Source organism: Rhea pennata, chromosome 22, assembly GCF_028389875.1.
Source record: "Rhea pennata isolate bPtePen1 chromosome 22, bPtePen1.pri, whole genome shotgun sequence".
Lineage (NCBI taxonomy): Eukaryota > Metazoa > Chordata > Aves > Rheiformes > Rheidae > Rhea > Rhea pennata.
This window is the reverse complement of record NC_084684.1, coordinates 2,424,885-2,441,049: the sequence shown is the minus strand read 5'-3', so window position 1 is coordinate 2,441,049 and position 16,165 is coordinate 2,424,885. Positions and strand designations below refer to the sequence as shown.

At 52.7% G+C, this 16,165-nt stretch overlaps 2 protein-coding genes across 2 annotated transcripts in view; both read left to right on the top strand.

The window, feature by feature from the left end:
- Positions 1–11,755, top strand: part of FHAD1 (forkhead associated phosphopeptide binding domain 1) — a 32,206-nt gene extending 20,451 nt beyond the window's left edge. The window contains exons 16-29 of the mRNA XM_062593383.1: positions 261–368; positions 576–665; positions 897–1,122; positions 1,793–1,865; positions 2,585–2,703; positions 3,526–3,685; positions 4,008–4,131; positions 5,788–5,923; positions 6,168–6,295; positions 6,642–6,737; positions 7,546–7,766; positions 9,055–9,220; positions 9,478–9,558; positions 11,442–11,755. Coding sequence (XP_062449367.1) covers positions 261–368; positions 576–665; positions 897–1,122; positions 1,793–1,865; positions 2,585–2,703; positions 3,526–3,685; positions 4,008–4,131; positions 5,788–5,923; positions 6,168–6,295; positions 6,642–6,737; positions 7,546–7,766; positions 9,055–9,220; positions 9,478–9,558; positions 11,442–11,525 — 1,812 coding nt within the window. The 3' untranslated portion in view covers positions 11,526–11,755. The remainder of the gene's footprint in view (positions 1–260; positions 369–575; positions 666–896; positions 1,123–1,792; positions 1,866–2,584; positions 2,704–3,525; positions 3,686–4,007; positions 4,132–5,787; positions 5,924–6,167; positions 6,296–6,641; positions 6,738–7,545; positions 7,767–9,054; positions 9,221–9,477; positions 9,559–11,441) is intronic.
- A 1,024-nt stretch (positions 11,756–12,779) lies between these two features.
- On the top strand, positions 12,780–15,680 carry EFHD2 (EF-hand domain family member D2). Its single transcript, XM_062593417.1, has 4 exons — positions 12,780–13,000; positions 14,905–15,052; positions 15,161–15,295; positions 15,382–15,680. The coding sequence occupies exons 1-4, from the start codon at positions 12,780–12,782 to the stop codon at positions 15,514–15,516; spliced, it is 639 nt and encodes a 212-aa protein (XP_062449401.1). The 3' UTR covers positions 15,517–15,680.
- Positions 15,681–16,165: the final 485 nt, after the last annotated feature.

The following is a 16,165-nucleotide window of genomic DNA, read 5'->3' as shown; positions in this document are numbered from 1 at the left end:
CATGCCTCAGGTTTTCACATGATCCAGGTAAGGAACGGCTGACTGGTTTCTCCTCAGCTCTGCTGTACATCTCCCGCTGCGCTCTCTTTCCTTCCCTCATCAAGTTGTCTTGTGTCCAGCCAAGCTTTTTATCCATCATATGCCCCTGCTCCAGATCAGTAACTCCCTTGGTTGCTTTCCTCATCTGAGCCAAGTTCTCTTGCTTTATTTTACAATTTTATCATTACCAAAATGGTTGGCAGTTGTCTGTTAATTCTCAGATTCTGGAGAGTGTTATCGCCAAGGAGAAGGACAAGTTCAAGCAATCTGTGAATGAAGAAAAGAAGAAGATCCAAGACTTGGAAAATCACCTGAGAAGTATGACTGAGGTTAGTGAAATGCACAGGAGGGAAAGCAGGACTGTTTACAGTTAGTTTCTATTGTTCTGAAGATGCCCTGTAACATTATGGCCCGTCTGGTCAGGTGCTGTCTGGCGACTGTGGTGTTTTCTGAACGCACTTAGATGCATATTTGAAGAGAGAAATGTGGATCCTGATAAGCTTGTCTTTTTAGTTACCAGTATTTTCCTCATGTAGGTAATTGAAATGAAGTCAAAAGAGCAGGAGGCTGTAAATGTCAAACTACAAGAAGCTATGGACAACCTAGAGGAAACCGGGAAGCGAGAGGTAGCGTTAATAGTCTAGCAGTTTTAGTACTTTTTAATAGTTTTAATAGTGACATAAATGTAGTTTTGTATAAAGAGGTTTCCCCATTCCCTCCTGATGAGCAGGACTGCAGCCTGTCCACCCTATGGATCCTTTAAAAAATGGGAGCTTGCCTCTCTCTAATGGTAGACCCCGTAGGAGCGAGTCTTGGCTCCCAAGGTGCCCAAGCAAAATCACACATCTTGTTCCTAGATCATGTTAAAGCAGCAGTTACTCATGCAAGATGAACAGCTGAAGATCACTCAGGATGAGAACGAGTTACTGAAGCAGAAACTTCAGGAAGAAATAGCAGAATATAAAGAACAAATTAAGCAACATTCCCAGACAATTGTTGCACTAGAAGACAGACTGCAAGAGGCCAAGCAGGAGCAGAAGACTTTAGAAGAGGAAAACATGGCACTCTTGGAAAAAATAGAAGGTAGTTGAGGGTTGCATGGGATGTGTGTGTATGGGGAACACTCTTGAGTAATGTGAAATTATTTAGAGATAGTGTGTTGTTTGCCACTATGAAAAGTACTTTGGATGTTATTGGGAGGTCTATCTGGATGCAGTAATTACTCGCTCGTACCGTGAAGCCTTTGACTGAGTTGGAGTATGCTGTTCTCTGCCTTCTGCGACTTTCCCCAGTGTGCCATGGCCATAGGTAGGGCATTCCTATTTGAGAAAGGCCCTTTGCTCTCAAAAGCAACAGAGAGTAGCCTAAGCATAAGTGAATCTGAACAAGGAAGGACATGGGACTTTTTAGACACTTTTGGAACTGGAGCCTTTGGGATATGGGTTTCCAAAAGAGAATGGCTTCAGTCTTAGCAAGTGAAGTGAAGAAAAAGATACTCTAGCTTTGCCTATGTAAGATGATATGGTTGCAAGTCCAAATATTTTTTCACAGTATATTCCTGCCTGTTCTTTCCTGGATGTGAACAGAGAAGCCCCCAGAAAGACAGACCCCCATAGAAAGCCACAGTTCAGTTGTTAGAGGGACATGCACTGAGACCTTGGTGTGGGGTGCAGAATCCATTGTAGAGGCAAGGAGGCTGAAAATGCTTGTGTGTTATGAATAAATAACCTGTTTTTGTTATTGTTTTCTGTAGGATTTCAGAGTGATCCCTGCAGGTCCTCATCAGGTGCTTCACGAGTGGTTTCTCATGCAGAGTCCCCTGGCTGTCTTATGTAAGCAGCTGAGGATCTTACCCATAGTGGTCATTTTAGAGGGGCTTAGAGAAAAGTAGTTATCAATAGGAGAGCTTAAGGAAGACAAAAAGCCTACTACAACTTGCCCTGAGGTCTTTTCTGTCTCTGACAGTTAAAAGAAGTCCCTTTATTAGACAGAGACAGTCTAAACAACATATTTTCAAACTCTTTAAGGAGTTTGTCTTGAAATATGTCTGCCAATGGAATCATCTGCATTTGGGGGGTTAGGGCAGCTATCTTTTTTTTCCCCCTTGGCTTTACATCGGTGCAAAGATCCTGAGAAATAAACAACTGCCAACATGTAGATCCTGGCATGACAGTGATTATTACCTGCATGCTGTTAGCCCACAGAGGTCTCTGGTGTGGGATGAGGCTTTTGTCAGCAGTAGCAGCTAGGGAAGATCCAGGGACTCTTGTGCTTAGCCTTGTCCCGTGAGTCAAGTAGCCCATGAGGCAGAACAGTATGCTAGTTATCTGCTGCCCAGTCCTTAAGGTTTAACACGGTGGCTTGAAGTAAGAGGGAGAGAGAGAGATGGCAAATCCTAATGCCATAGGCCTTAATTCATGCAACTAAAATGTGATTTAAAAAACAGTGTATATGTATTAATAATGAGATCCAGCTACAGAAGGCATGTGCAGGCTCTGTAAGAAGAGTCTTTCAAATGAACCATGGGTTTTGCAATTATCTTTCTCATGAATTTCAGAGAAGAATTAGCAGCTGCACAGAACACAATCCTGTCCAAAGAGGCTATCATTGTTGGATTAACAAAAGAGCTTGCAGAAACCAAAGCCCAAATGTCGGACATGAGAGGTGTGTGAAACATATTGCATGGTTTCCAGTGGGCGTGTGAACCTTCCTGTCCCTCTTCTGAGCAATAACAAGGCTAAGTACTAGTGGAAAGAGAACGATACTTGCAGATAATGGTAAACTGATGTCACCTTCCTAAAGCAATGTTGTAATCCAGCTCCCGGCAAAGCAGGCTGCCTGTACCCTTTAGCCACATAAATTCTGCATGGTCCTAACCCAAGAAGCTAAGATGAATAAAGGCGATAGTAGGGACTCTGGGTGACTGTAAGCAGACGTCCAGCTGAAGATTGGTGTGTGTGTGTGTGTGTACTTACATGCGCTTTTGTGGAGGTTTTATTTGAGTTCCTGGTACAGCCACGGAGAAATGTAATCAGACCAAGTCTGAAAGCAGATGTATGCAGGTGGCTGGCTATCTGTGCAACTAACAGTGACATGTGATTGTAGGGACATGGTGTACAAGTAATGTATTCAGTTAGAAGCTTGTAAGTCAGAAAACCCAGACAACCCTCCACTGTTGTAATCTGAAAGAAAATTGCTTGAGCAAGTGGTTACTCTGGCATATGCCTACACAAAGAGATTGGCCTTGCCATGAATTTTAGTAAAGCAGGGTCTAGTGGAATGGCATAGGAATCAGGTGCTGCTGCATGAGTTCTCAAGAGCAAGGTGAGGGACTATGGGGAAAAGGTTAGTTCTTGATGACAGCCATCATGAGGGTGCCTTGAGAAAAAGGGATGCATCCCAGAAACGCATTTTACTGAGACTTACAGATACCCAGCACCTAAGTGCAGAGAAAATCAGTAATCTGTGAAACCTCTCTGTCCATAGGAGAGCTCAGTGAGAAACAGAAAGTGGAGCTGGAGTGGAACGTGAGTCGTGTGAAATGCCAAGAGAGTGAATTGAACATGCTTAGAGAGAAGCTATTTGAGATGTCAAACCTTGTGGATAAGAAAGATAAAGACCTGAAAGCCATAGCTGAAGAGTTAAGGTATGAGCTGATGTAAAGGTTTGTAAAAGCTGATCTGTGGATTCCCAATAGATGACTTCAGTTAGATATCTCCCCTGGAGCAAAGGGCATATTTGAAAGCATAAAAATTTAACTAAGCGGTATTTTCTCTATGGAAGTGTCATATGAACTGAAACAGGACTTTGGAAGAGCTCACGCAAATGGGCTTGTAACTAAATCATTATCTGTTCCTACCCACGCTTTTATATTTATCCAGTTATGCAGGTTGCTGTTCTCGGCAAGCTGTTTGGTTGACCTTCATCCACCATTGTGTGTTTAGTGACGTTTTTGTCTCTTGGCACAGGCAAGCCCAAGAAAACCTGAAAGTGCTGAAGGATGCCTCAAAAGAAACAGCAGAAGAGCTAGAAACTCTTCCTCAAACACAAGTGCAGGCTAGCACTGCAGCAGTGAATGAGGTCTCTGAAAGGGTAAGTCTGCACTGAGATTGCCAGAAAGCTCTGGAAACTGCAGAGGCATTAGAAGAAACAGAGGAAAAAAACAGAAAGAAAAAGGAAGAAAGAGAAGCTGTTGTTATAAAGCAAAACCTAGGGCAAGATGGCCAGAGCGCACGTAGATAACGCATTTCAACTGCATAGGCCAAGAATATATGAGAAGCAATATCCCCCTGTCAAAATCCGGCAAATGAAGAGTGGGAGTGACCTGCAGACTATGTCTCATATCCTTGTTCTCAGTTTGGGGGCTAAAAATAGGTTTCTTGGATGATTTTCGCCCATTTCTGGTGCTGCCTTGTCATACAGCTGCCAGCAAATCTGGAAGGTCAAAAATCTCAAAAGTCTTGCTTATGAGTCTCTTTTCTGTGAGTATCTGGAATACAACTTCCAAGAGTTCCCTGTACAGAGTTTTTCTCTTAATTGTAGTGAGAATGGGCAATGCTCAGCAAAGCCTCAGGTGTCACTTGTTCAATATGCATCAGAGAGGTATGTAGGATCACTGGTCTTCCTTTTCTTAGAAAGCTCTACTTTTACTGCTAACCCTCTGACAGCTCTGGTAGCAGTGCTGTCTCAGCTCCTGCACAGACATTTCTGCTGGCCAATTAGCTGTTTGTTTAGTACTTTGCAAACGTGAAGTGTTGTGCACGTTAGTGGGTGTTATAATTGCCAATTAGGGTGGATAACAGCTTTAAAAAATGTGTAACTCTTCCCTCCTTTTGTGAGTCTTGCTCAGCTATCCATGCCCAAGGTACTGGTCATACAAAAGCAGTTAGGATTTGAAGTGCAGGATTAGGATATTTTGTCATAAAGTAAATGAAGAAATGGTCACTGTTCTCTCATTTTGTATTGGAGCACCATTTGAATTCCCTTGTCTTAGAAATCTGAATAAATCAAAGGTGGCTTCAGGAGCAGATGGAGGGACTGCAGAAATTGTACATCCTGTACCAAAACAGTGCAGACACTGCCAGCTAAAAAGACTGGATTTATTGAGGCCAAATGGTGACTCATGCCTGGATGATGAGCAGGAGGTATCACCCATGCCTTTCTGCATAAAGATGAGGTGGGGAAGCATGTAGCTCTGTAGGTACAGCACAGCCAATTCCACAGATACTGGAGAAACTGCCTCTCATAAGCAGTGCAGAGGAGCACGACGACGAGACCCAAGGTGGCATTTTCCATCTATCATTAGCTGTGTGCAGGTTTTGATAATGTGCTTGCCCAGATCTATATCTGTGGATGTTAGTCATAAAGAAGTATGCTGGGTGTTGCTGGAATGTGTCAGCGTGTACCCAGATGTATTACAAAAGAGAAGCATTTTTAAGATCACTGTAGAATGCAGGCCACAGAGTAAATCAGTGTTTGTGCTTCAAATGCAGAGCATGAAAGAGATCTCTGCCGCTCTTTTCCTCATCCCCTAAATCCATGGAGTGGGTGTTTTTGACATCAGCCAGCACAAGAGCTGTGCCCTCAGTGCGTCCCAAATGACCAGTGCTTTTGGAAAGACTGCGCATTGGTGGTGACTACCAAAATGCAGCAGAACGTCAGGTCCTATTCACCAGCTCCAAGCTGGTGTTGCAGCTGCTCGCTCACTGTTTGTGCAGAGCAGAACAATATCGAAGCTTTTAATTTCAGGACCTGGCTTTGGACTTGGCTGACCTTGGTGCAAAATGCAGAGGCCTCAGGCACGAGGAAACAATTCAGCGCCAAAAAGAGGGCTTGGCCGAGCTCCGTGAAAGAATAAAGACGCTGGAGAAGGCTCAGTCTTCAAGTAAGCGCAGCATGACCTGTCTCTCCTAGAAAGGCAAGAGATGTCCATGTGCCTGACGTTAGCCATTAGTCCCAGTCAATAAAATGAAAAATGCTTTAAGGTAACCACGTTGTGCATCAGGCTTGGCAGGACTGGGGAGGACATAGTGCTAAGGAAACTGCTACACAGTGTGGGTTTTTATTCCTTCAGCTGTTACAAAGTGAGGTTTTTTGTTTTTTGGTTTTTGTTTTTTTAATTCCTTCAGCTGTTACCAGCCAGGGTCCTGAGCCACTTGTGGTTCTAAAGACAGACTTACCAGAGAAAATAGTACAGAAAGCAAGCCTCAGGAAGGAGCTTCTACCATTGCCAATACCAAAAAGAAATACCAGCCAGGTAAGGAAAAAGTTGTGCTTCATTTTGCTTGTGGTTTCAGGGGAAGAAGTAGATCAAGGCTTCAGATACTGTAAAAAAGGCAGGTGGGGAGAGGGGGAGGTGTAAAATCTGCTGCTATGTAATATGTAGTTTAATGTAAGGCAATACTTGCAGAGAGGTTCTTTATTCTTTAAGGGGCTGTATTTTGCCCAATATCTTTGGCACAGCACTGCTCAGAAATGCAGCATATGGACTTTGATGGGAGTTTTTAGTGCAGTTTTCCTAGCCTGTGGAAGGGAGGCTAAAGGTAGCTCAGTAAGAAGCAAGGATCTCTGTGTGCTCTGTTCACCTTTCTCTGCCCCTTCAGTTTCGTAGCAGTTTTCCTGACGGGTGTTCCCCCGAAGCTGTTGACGAGCCAGCAAACATGGAAGTGTCTGATGCATTAGACTTCAGTGAGAAGATGGTATGTAAGTGGTAGACATGTTAAAGTTGTTCTTAGTACTGGTTGATCCTTTTCGAATGCATTTCAGCAATAAGTGATTGGCATCTGGGTGACCTAGGAATGCCAGGAAGTTCTTCAAGGAGGAACTACAGGTTCAAGGAAACAAAGAACTCCAGACATCTTCCCAGACGTCTTGGGACCACAGAACTTGCAGTGGCCTGTGTTTCTTCCCCTCCCCCTTAAAATCCTTGGGAAGCCAGGGCTAGTCTCAAAGGACTGGTAGAGTATTTGAGGAAAGATGCTGTAGACTTCCACATCTGGTAAATGATCTGAGAGAGGCTGTGGACTGGTAAATGTGGATGGCATGGGATGTATATATTGCTAGCTAAGTGCCTGTGCTGTTTAAGTGGGCCTCTTCTGATGGTAATGTGCAGAATATAATCAAATAATGAAAACAGCATGTCCTGTTTAGAAATCTGATCCCTAAGTCTCGCATCTGCAAAACAGATGTCATGTGTTGTAGCAGCTATTCGAGACGCTGGTTTTGTTTCTGTGCAGGTGTGTTACCTATCTGAATGCTTCAAATTAATCTGCCCAATGATATGAATGAACCCCCATCTGGCTGATTCTGTAAGAGTGCTCAGAAAGGCTTGTATGGGGAAAATATGCATAGCAATTAAACAAAGGGGAGTGCATGCAGCAGTTTACTTACGACATTTTAATCTCTTACGTTAAAGCAGAATGAAAGCAGATGGCTGAGTGGTGTGATCTTATTTGAATTAAGAATTGGCAGGCCTAGTAAATAATTCATTCCCTATTCTTTCTACAGTACCTTGATTTAATCCGTGCTCTGGGAGCGCTGATGAATATGAAAGAGCTGACAGGAATGCAGTCTGTGAAACATCTTTCTCTGGAGGAGAGGGAAGAAGTGAGGCTGCAGAGACAGAAGGACCTAGAGCTGCTGTACGATAAGATCAGCAAGCTCAAGAGTCGGCTGGAAAGAAAAGAAGAAATGCTGAAAGATTATGAGTCCAGTGCTGAGCAGCTCAGGTACCGAAAGCCCACACACTCGTTACCAGCCAAGGGCACAGCTGCAGGTCTGACTGCACTGAACAGCGAGGCCGAGGGAAGCTTAGACAAAGGAACAGTGCAACACCTTAACGGTGGTAATATAGTGCAAGTTCATGTGTACCCAGGAAAGGTCTTGTTGTGGTTACAGTCTCGACATAAGAGTGTGGAGACAGGGAAACGGCCTCGGAGAACCTCCTAGCTTTCTGTAGTAGCGCCACACGCACTTGGGCCACATGCACTTAACCAGTGACAGGGCTGAGGAAACTTAATATGATTTTCCTACGAGTTTGCCCAACAAGCTTACATGTGTGTGTTGTGGGGTTGGTAACGGGCAGAAAGCTGTTTGCTTGATATGGAGGCCTATATGTGTCTCTTGAGCAAGAAGCATCCAGACACTGCTGCTTTTTATGCTCTAATGGCATGACCTCATCTGGCGTTCCTTTTGATAGTAATGGATGGAAGTAATGAGCCCATAATTACCTCAGAATCAGTGACGAAGCCGCTGAAGGTTTATGGACAGATAAACTGGAGTAATATATACATTTTGGAACTGTATGCATTGCTTGTGGTGCTTGTCGTGGTAAAGCAAAACATGTAGCGCAGCTGGAAACACCAAACCGCAGAGACCAGTAAAGACCAGGAGGAACACTTTGACGTGCCTGTGTAAAACTCTGTTTTTGCTTGCTGTATGAACACTGAAGTATTCCTGCCCACAGAACCGGAAAAAGTGGTTTGGAAAGATATTTCTGGGCCTATTTAAATATACCACAGTGTTCTAAATAAGCAAGTATTTTTATAGCAATTTCAAAGTGAGTAACACTTACAAACCATCTAGAATCCCTCTGAAGTCTCGTATTTTGAATCCTGCGCTCTGCTATCTGAATACGCAGTGATCTGCTCTGAAACAAAGCAGAAAGAATCACAGCCAACACACTGTGTGCATATGTGAGAGTGTCTCTCTCATTGGGTGTGATTATGGGAAGTCCTGAACGGAGGCTCTATCTCAGGCACTACCCTCTGCAAAGGCAGGAGGAGAAGGTTCTACGGAGTAAAGATTTGGAGCAGGGGAAAAGCTTGCTAAAACATGTGCAGTTTTTTGCAAGATGTTAGACTGTCTGATTCACATTTGTGCAACTCGGTAGTGCTTAGGGCTCCTTGAAGGGCTGCAAGTGCAGTATACTGCTTGAAAACACTTTCTCATAGCCGCAGCTCAGCCAGGAGTTGGAGTGTTGATGTGAGTAAAAGTCCCACGCTCTGTTTTGTACAGGCTGAACCAAGTGTCTTTGCAAGCGTGCCAGAAAGAGATGATTAAATTAGAAGATGAAGTCTATAGGGAAGCAGAAGAGAATGCTCTGCTGAAAGAGGCCCTGGAGAGGACGCAGGTCCAGCTGAATCAGGAGAAAAGACTCAACCGAGCAGTGAAACTGCACAAGGTAAGAATGTAGGAGCAAGGGAGCAATGTCTGTGAGGACACTTGCCAGCCCTGCTAACTGAACATCCTTGTGTCCAAGTGTACATAGCCAAGTAGTGTTTGGCAGTAGGAGTCACTGGGTTTGGAGAGGTGCTGCCTGACAGATGATGTAGGATTGCAAGAGAGAAATGCATGGCATGATCTGAACGCTCAACTGTTCCTAGGAGGCCTAAGGTAATTCATACAAGTAGATGTAATATTATTGCTGTTTTTGTCCAGAGTCTTGCCGAGGACAAGGAGAAGAGAAATGAAAAGGACTTATCAGGATGTGGCCATTCTCAAAAAGGCCGAGTCGGGAAGGTATGACACCCTCCAGGCCCTTCTTTGCAAGCATCGAAAGGCAAGCAAGGTGGGGCAAGAAAGCGAGCTGTCTAGTGTTGCAAGGAAACATCTGTCATCTCATATGAAGGCCTACGGTTTTCTACTGCATGCTCTCCCCAAGACAATCTCTTCAGGTAGCATTTCATAAACAAAGCACTAAGGTTGTTGCCTGAGAACCCGGGAGCAAAAGCAACCTAAAATTCTTGAGAGCGTTGACGGCTCTTGGGAAGCATGTGACCCAGAGAAGCTGCCTTTATGCAACGTATGTCTGCAAAGGGGCTGTGACTAACACATGTGTGCACAGATAAGCTTCCTGTTCCTGCTCGTGCTGGGTGAAAGGAGGGTGGTGTCAGGATCCCTAAGATGCGTATTAGAAACAGAAGTAAGGCTGCATCTTTTTTTCTTTGCTTACCAAAATAAGCAGCTCACCCAGTGCATTTTTACAGGTGTCATGTACCACCTGTGGCTGTTCCATTCTGGTGAAATGGTGCAGTAAACAGAAATGGGATGAGCTGCAATCTTTATACAACACCCAGCTCCATCTTTGAAAGAACCATGATTTTGAAGTCCAGTTAGTTGTCCTGAACAGCCATACCCTTGGCTTGGAGCCTTAGGCTGTCTCCTAAAGGCACTGCAAGGACCATGACTTTATATTGAGAGTATGTCACTGAGGTGCTGTTTTCCCGGGAGCAAAGGGCAACAGGCCAGATTCCCAGATGGGGAAGGCGGGCTGCTGACCAGTGGCTGCTAATATCAGCTTTGTGGAGCCAGGGCTACCACCCTGCGTGCAGGCTGGTGAGGTCTCCAGCAGGCACGGGCCACCCGCGTCGGTGAACAGAGGTAGCAGCTATTACATGTCTGTCGCTGCTTAACGCACATACGGCATTTGACAAATCATATCTGACATGCCCAATGACACAAGGCAAACAAGCAAGAGTGTGTTATTTGCATTAGTGTATGAGTGCCTTAGAAGCAGGATGCGGAGCCAGATTGCCCTGATCAGTTAGTAGGGATTGTAAAGAGGAGGTCACGTATAACAAAGCTGATTAACTGCCTTGCGGAAGGGGCTGTGGGAGCTGACGAGCGAGACAGCAGACCTAATCTACTCAGACTTCAAGAGATTAAACACACTACACCCCCAAGGGAGAGTGGGAGCGCGTGGGCGCCCGGTAGCAAAGGTAGCATGGGGAGTGTGGTGTCCTGGCACTGGTCTGGCAAGGAGAAGTGATGAGTGCTGTGGCATGTGCTTTTCCCTCTGCACCGGGGAACTTGCTGGCAGGGGAAGTAAATCCCAGATGAAGTGCTGAAGCAGCACTCCCATATGGACTGAGTGAGCCCAAACACACGCACAGTGATCTGACTTCCCCAGAAGTGAGCGGGACCTGTGAGCCAGCCTTGCCCGTGCTATAGCAAAGCCACTGCAGCAGTGGTGCAGTAGACATTAGCCATGGCAAACAGGGCAGCTCTAGGAAATCAGTGGCAAGACGTAGGTGTTCTGGCACCTGTGTAAACGGCCTCCTTTCAGACGGGCGCGGGGTCACAGTGGCTTCCCTGCCCCTGGAGTCGGCTGTGCCTCCCCCGTGTCTCCAGCCTCGTGCCCCAAGCCACTTAACGACAGAGCCTCGTCACACCGCGAGCTTCAGGGATGCCCCTTGCGCTCCCCCCCCCCAGGTGGTTCCCCTAATGCAGATGTGCTTGGGCAGTGTAGACCAGGCAGCTGTCCTCAAACGCCTAGCTGATGGGTTTGGGGCACTTAGTAACACGAGGGAGAAGAGAAAGTTCACCTGCAGACTGCAGCCTATGTGAAGTCCATACAGCTTCTCATGCGAAAACGCTCTGTACAACGTCTCTGTGTTTTGCAGCCTGGAGCCCTGAAGTTTTTCCTTTCGGAGAAGCAGAAGATGAAAGACCGCATGGCAGAAACGTGCAAGATGGCAAGCACGTAGGAACGGCCCCGCGTGGGCCTTCGGTTTGCAAAGGGCCGTGGTACGAATTGTCATCACATGCGAGACGGTTCGGGTTAGGCGTGGAGCAAAGTGAGCAACTATTTTGAAGAGCCCCTTTTATACTGTCCCGGGAATAGTGCTGTGTCTGTAAATTGTATAGGGCTTTATTTTCCTGCACTACCTGTGCTGTACTGTGTGCCGTTGTTTATGGAAGAATATGAAAAAAAAGAGGGTGTTAATACAGCACAAACGTGTGTGTGTGAAGCAGTCAATTTTGTAAATTCTGTAATTTCCCTTATACGGCCTCGTGCAGGTGAAGCCTGCCTGGGCAGAGGCTTTGGAGCACCGGCAGCTCCCTTTGGTCTCCCGGGTCCTCCAAGCCCAGCCGCTGCACGGCGGTCGCCTCGCTGGTCTGTTACAGCGGTCGTGCGGCTGGCAGCCCCGACCTGGGACGACAGTCCGAGGTTCGGGGGTAACGGCCGTCCCTGCAGGCAGGTCTCGCTCCCGAGGAGCCGCTGCTCTCGGCGAGGCGTGAGGGCGGCGTTTGGGCAGTCTGCGCCCCTGCAGCCGTCCCCCCTCGGTGCTGCTCCGAACAGTTTGTACCGAGGCCTCGGCAGATCTTTTCAGCCGGAGATAATTTAGAGTCTAAGCTGCCTGGAGCAAACCTTTATTTATAGGGCAAAGCGCTCTAAAAGCAGCGCTGACGGAGCGGCTCGTTCTTGCTAGCCTGTTTACCACGCCCTCCGTGGCCGTGATGTCCACCCGAGCGGCCTCTTCTCCGGCGCGGACGCTCGCCTAGGTGCCGGCCCACGGAGCTGAGCGGGGCTCTCCGCAGTGCCGTGGCCCGATTTTCCTCCGAGATGCGCGGCGTGCGTTTGTTTTGGGGGACGTTGCACGGCCTCGTCTGCCTGCTTCATTTTAACCTTTAGCTCCGGCCCGGTCCGTCTGCGCAGCGAGGCTCCTGCAGCGCTTTCTCGGGAAGTTTGGGGCTAGGCGATTTCACGTTTCTCCTAGAGCTCCCGCCCTCCTCCCAGCCCTGCTCGCTGGGATCCCGCGCTGCGCTCCGGGGAGATACCTGCTTGGCCCGGGGTGGGGGGGTGCGGAAGAAATGGCCTGCGCGCCCGGCGCGCTGCGGGGGCCGCCGTGCGGGGCGCCGTGCGGGCTGCCGCGCCTCGGCCCCTCCGCGGCGGCTCCGCAGGGCGGCGGCGCGGGGCGGCGCGGGGCGGCGGCGCGGGGCGCGGCCATCCGGGCACCATGGCGGCGGCGGAGGAGCTGGGCCGGCGGCTGCAGCTGCGGGAGGGCGAGGCGGCGGCGGCGGCGGCGGCGCCGGGGCTCCCGGGGGTCCCGGGGCTCCCGGGGGCGGCGGCCGGCGCGGGCTCCCCGGGCGGCGGCGGCCGGCGCGTGTTCAGCCCCGGCGGCGAGTTCCGCGAGTTCTCCCGGCGGCAGCTCCGCGACATGGAGCGCCTCTTCCGACAGTGAGTGCGGCCGGGCCCCCCGCTCCCCGGCGCCCCCTCCCCTGGCAGGAGCGACCCCCGGCGCCCCTGCCCCCCGCTCCCCGGCGCCCCCTCCCCGGCGCCCCCTCCCCTGGCAGGAGCGACCCCCGGCGCCTCCTCCCCGGCGCCCCCTCCTCTTGCAGGAGCGACCCCCAAGGGTCTCCCCCCCCACCCCGGTTTCCTGCAGGAGGGACCCTGTCGCGTCCCCCGCCCCAGCTCCTCGCAGGAGGGACCCCCTGGATCCCACCCCCTGTTTCTGGCAGGAGGGACCCCCCCCCCCGGCACCCCGGTCCCTGGCAGGAGGGACTCACCCCCAGCCCCTTGCAGGAGGGGGGGTCCCCACAGCTCCCCTGACTTTTTGCAGGAGGAAACCCTCGTCATGGCCCCGCCACCCCAGCTCCCTGCAGAAGGGACCCCCCCCCCCGGGCATTTCCCTCCCCACCCCGGTTTCTTGCAGGGGGACCCCCACATCTCCCCCGACTCCTTGCAGGAGGGACCCCGTGTGTCCCCTCCGCCAGGTCCTTGCAGGAGAGACCTCGGGGACCCCCGTGCGCTGCAGGGGGACGAGGCTGCACGCGGGGGAGGGAGGGAGCGAGCGAGCAAGCGAGCGCGGCAGCCCGGAGCGCGTCTGCAGGGGTGGCAGCCCGCGCTGCTGCGCAAAAGCCGCGCGGCCGTGCGGGGCGCGTGGGGCCGGTGCTGGCAAAGGGGCGCCGTTCCAGCCCCAGAGCTCTGCCGGGGCGCAGCGGGGCGCCAGGGAAGGTGGAAACGGTGTTGGTGACCTCTAAAGCGCGGTGCGGGGGCCGGGGTACGGCCGCTGGCGCCAGCGGGAGCCCCTTCCCTCCTTCCGCGCCTCTTTTCCTGCAGGGATTTTGCCCAACTACCCCAAAGCGGCGGGAAGCGATGCCGGAGGGGGGGCAGCTGGCAGTCGCTTCGGGAGCGTTTGGCCAAAAGCGGGTGGCTGCCGTTGGGGGGACGGAGCGTGCAGCGGGAGGAACTGCGTTTGGGGGAAGCGTCCTCGGCTCCCGGGGCAGCGCGGCCCGAGCTGCCGCGGGCGGCAGGCGATGCGGGGAGGCTGCCGACGGGAGAGAAGCCGCAGCAGCTACCAGCTGTTTGCAAAGCGCCTCGAGCAGTTTGGGGAAAGTCGCTTCGCTGCTCAGGAGGTTTCCCTGCGCTCGTGTTTGCCAGCTCGGGCGAAGGAGCGGGATCTGGGCGCTTCCCGGCCGGCTTCTGCCCCGGGTCCGGGTTTGCGCGGCTCCGAGGGGAGGCGGGCGGCAGCCCCCGGGCTCGGAGACGTCGCAGATGGCGGCGGCTGGAAGCGGTGTCTGGTGGGAGTCTCGCCGGAGCTGCCGAAGCGCGGAGGGAGCCGGCTGTGCGTGCCAGACGTGTCTGCTCGGAGGCTCGCGCGCGCCTCGCTGCCGCGAAAGGAGCAGCGGGCGCCGGCGGGCTGCGCCGCGCCAAAGGCCCCGGCCGCGGGCGCCGCCGAGCCCCGAGCGCTGCTGGTCGGCCATGGTGGTCGGGGCGAGCGCGGGCGGCGCGACGTCGCGCGGGAAACGGGACCCTTCGGGCAGCTGCGCGTGCTGCCAGCCGGCGCGGTGGAGGCCGGCGGCGCGCTTGGCAGCGTCCCGGCCCGCGGCTGCCAAACGCCGCGCTCGATGCGAAGGGAAAAAGCTAAGAGGTCTCCGGAGACGCTCCCGGGCGCCGCTGGCGGCTCGGCCCGTGCCGCCCGTGGCTTGGACGTCGCCCCAAATCGCCGGCTTTGCCGTGACGGCGGCCGTGGCTGGAGGCGCGGGAGAGCCGGGGCGGGCGCCGGGGCCGTCGCGGTGGCCGGGGGACGGAGCCGGCAGGGCCGAGCGGGGCCCCGTCTCCGACGGCGCCGCTTCCCGCAGGTACGACGCGGGCAAGGACGGCTTCATCGACCTCATGGAGCTGAAGCTGATGATGGAGAAGCTGGGAGCGCCGCAGACGCACCTGGGGCTGAAGAACATGATCAGGGAGGTGGACGAGGACCTGGACAGCAAGCTCAGCTTTCGGGAGGTGAGGGGGGCCGCGAGCGCCCCGGGGCACGCGGGGACGCCCCGCTGGGATCGGGGTGGGGGGGATGCGGCGCCGAGCTGTGACCCGGCGGCTCGGGCTCTCCCGCAGTTCCTCCTGATCTTCCGGAAGGCGGCGGCGGGCGAGCTGCGGGAGGACAGCGGGCTGCACGCCCTGGCCAGGCTCTCCGAGATCGACGTCTCCACCGAGGGCGTCAAAGGCGCCAAGAGCTTTTTTGAGGCCAAGGTGAGGGGAGCGCAGCCGTCGGCCGCAGCGGCGGGGCCGCGGGGTCCCCCACCTCCCGGCCCCGCTTGACGCGGCGGCGTTCGCAGGTCCAAGCCATCAACGAAGCCAGCCGCTTCGAGGAGGAGATCAAGGCTGAGCAGGAGGAGAAGAAGAAGCAGGCGGAGGAGCTGAAGCAGAGGAAAGCGGCGTTCAAAGAGCTGCAGTCGACGTTCAAGCAGTGACGGGGCCGCCGGAGCGGTGCCGGGAGGGGACGCGCCGGGGCGCCGGCACCGGCCGAGCGGAGCGGCCCCGAGCCGGGCGCTGCCCGCCACATCCCGTCCCCCCGCGGCGTCCGGCGTGGCGGCGCCCCGCTGCCCCTCGCCGGAGCGTCCCTCCCGGCGCGAATCCCGCCGCTCCTGCGCCAGCTCCGCGCCGGGGCAGCAGGATGGAGCCGGGGCGGCCGGCGCAGAGGCGCCTCCGCTCGCGCCGCGCGTCCCCGCGGGCGCCGCTCTGTTTTGCATGCGCTGTGACTTTTTTTTTCTTTTTTTTCCCCCCCTCTCTTTTAAGCTCACGGCGTGTCGGGGGCGGCGACGGGCACGGCGCCCGTCGGTGTCCGTGCGTCAGCCGGTGCTCGTGGGGTCCCCGCCGCGCGCGGACGTGAGCGTGGACGAGCCCGAAGCGGCGCCGCTCGTGTCCCCGGCGCGGGCGTTCGCTCTGCGGCCTGGATAAGGACCTGTGCCGCCGCTCGGCGGACCCAGCGCTTTCCTCGTTCCTCCAGGGGACAAGCAAAGGTTTTGCTCGGTCACTTTTAGACTTAACAGTTTATTTTGGTAAAAGATGTACGAAAAGGCCACTGATGGATGGAGAAGTTTTATTTTGTATTATTTTATT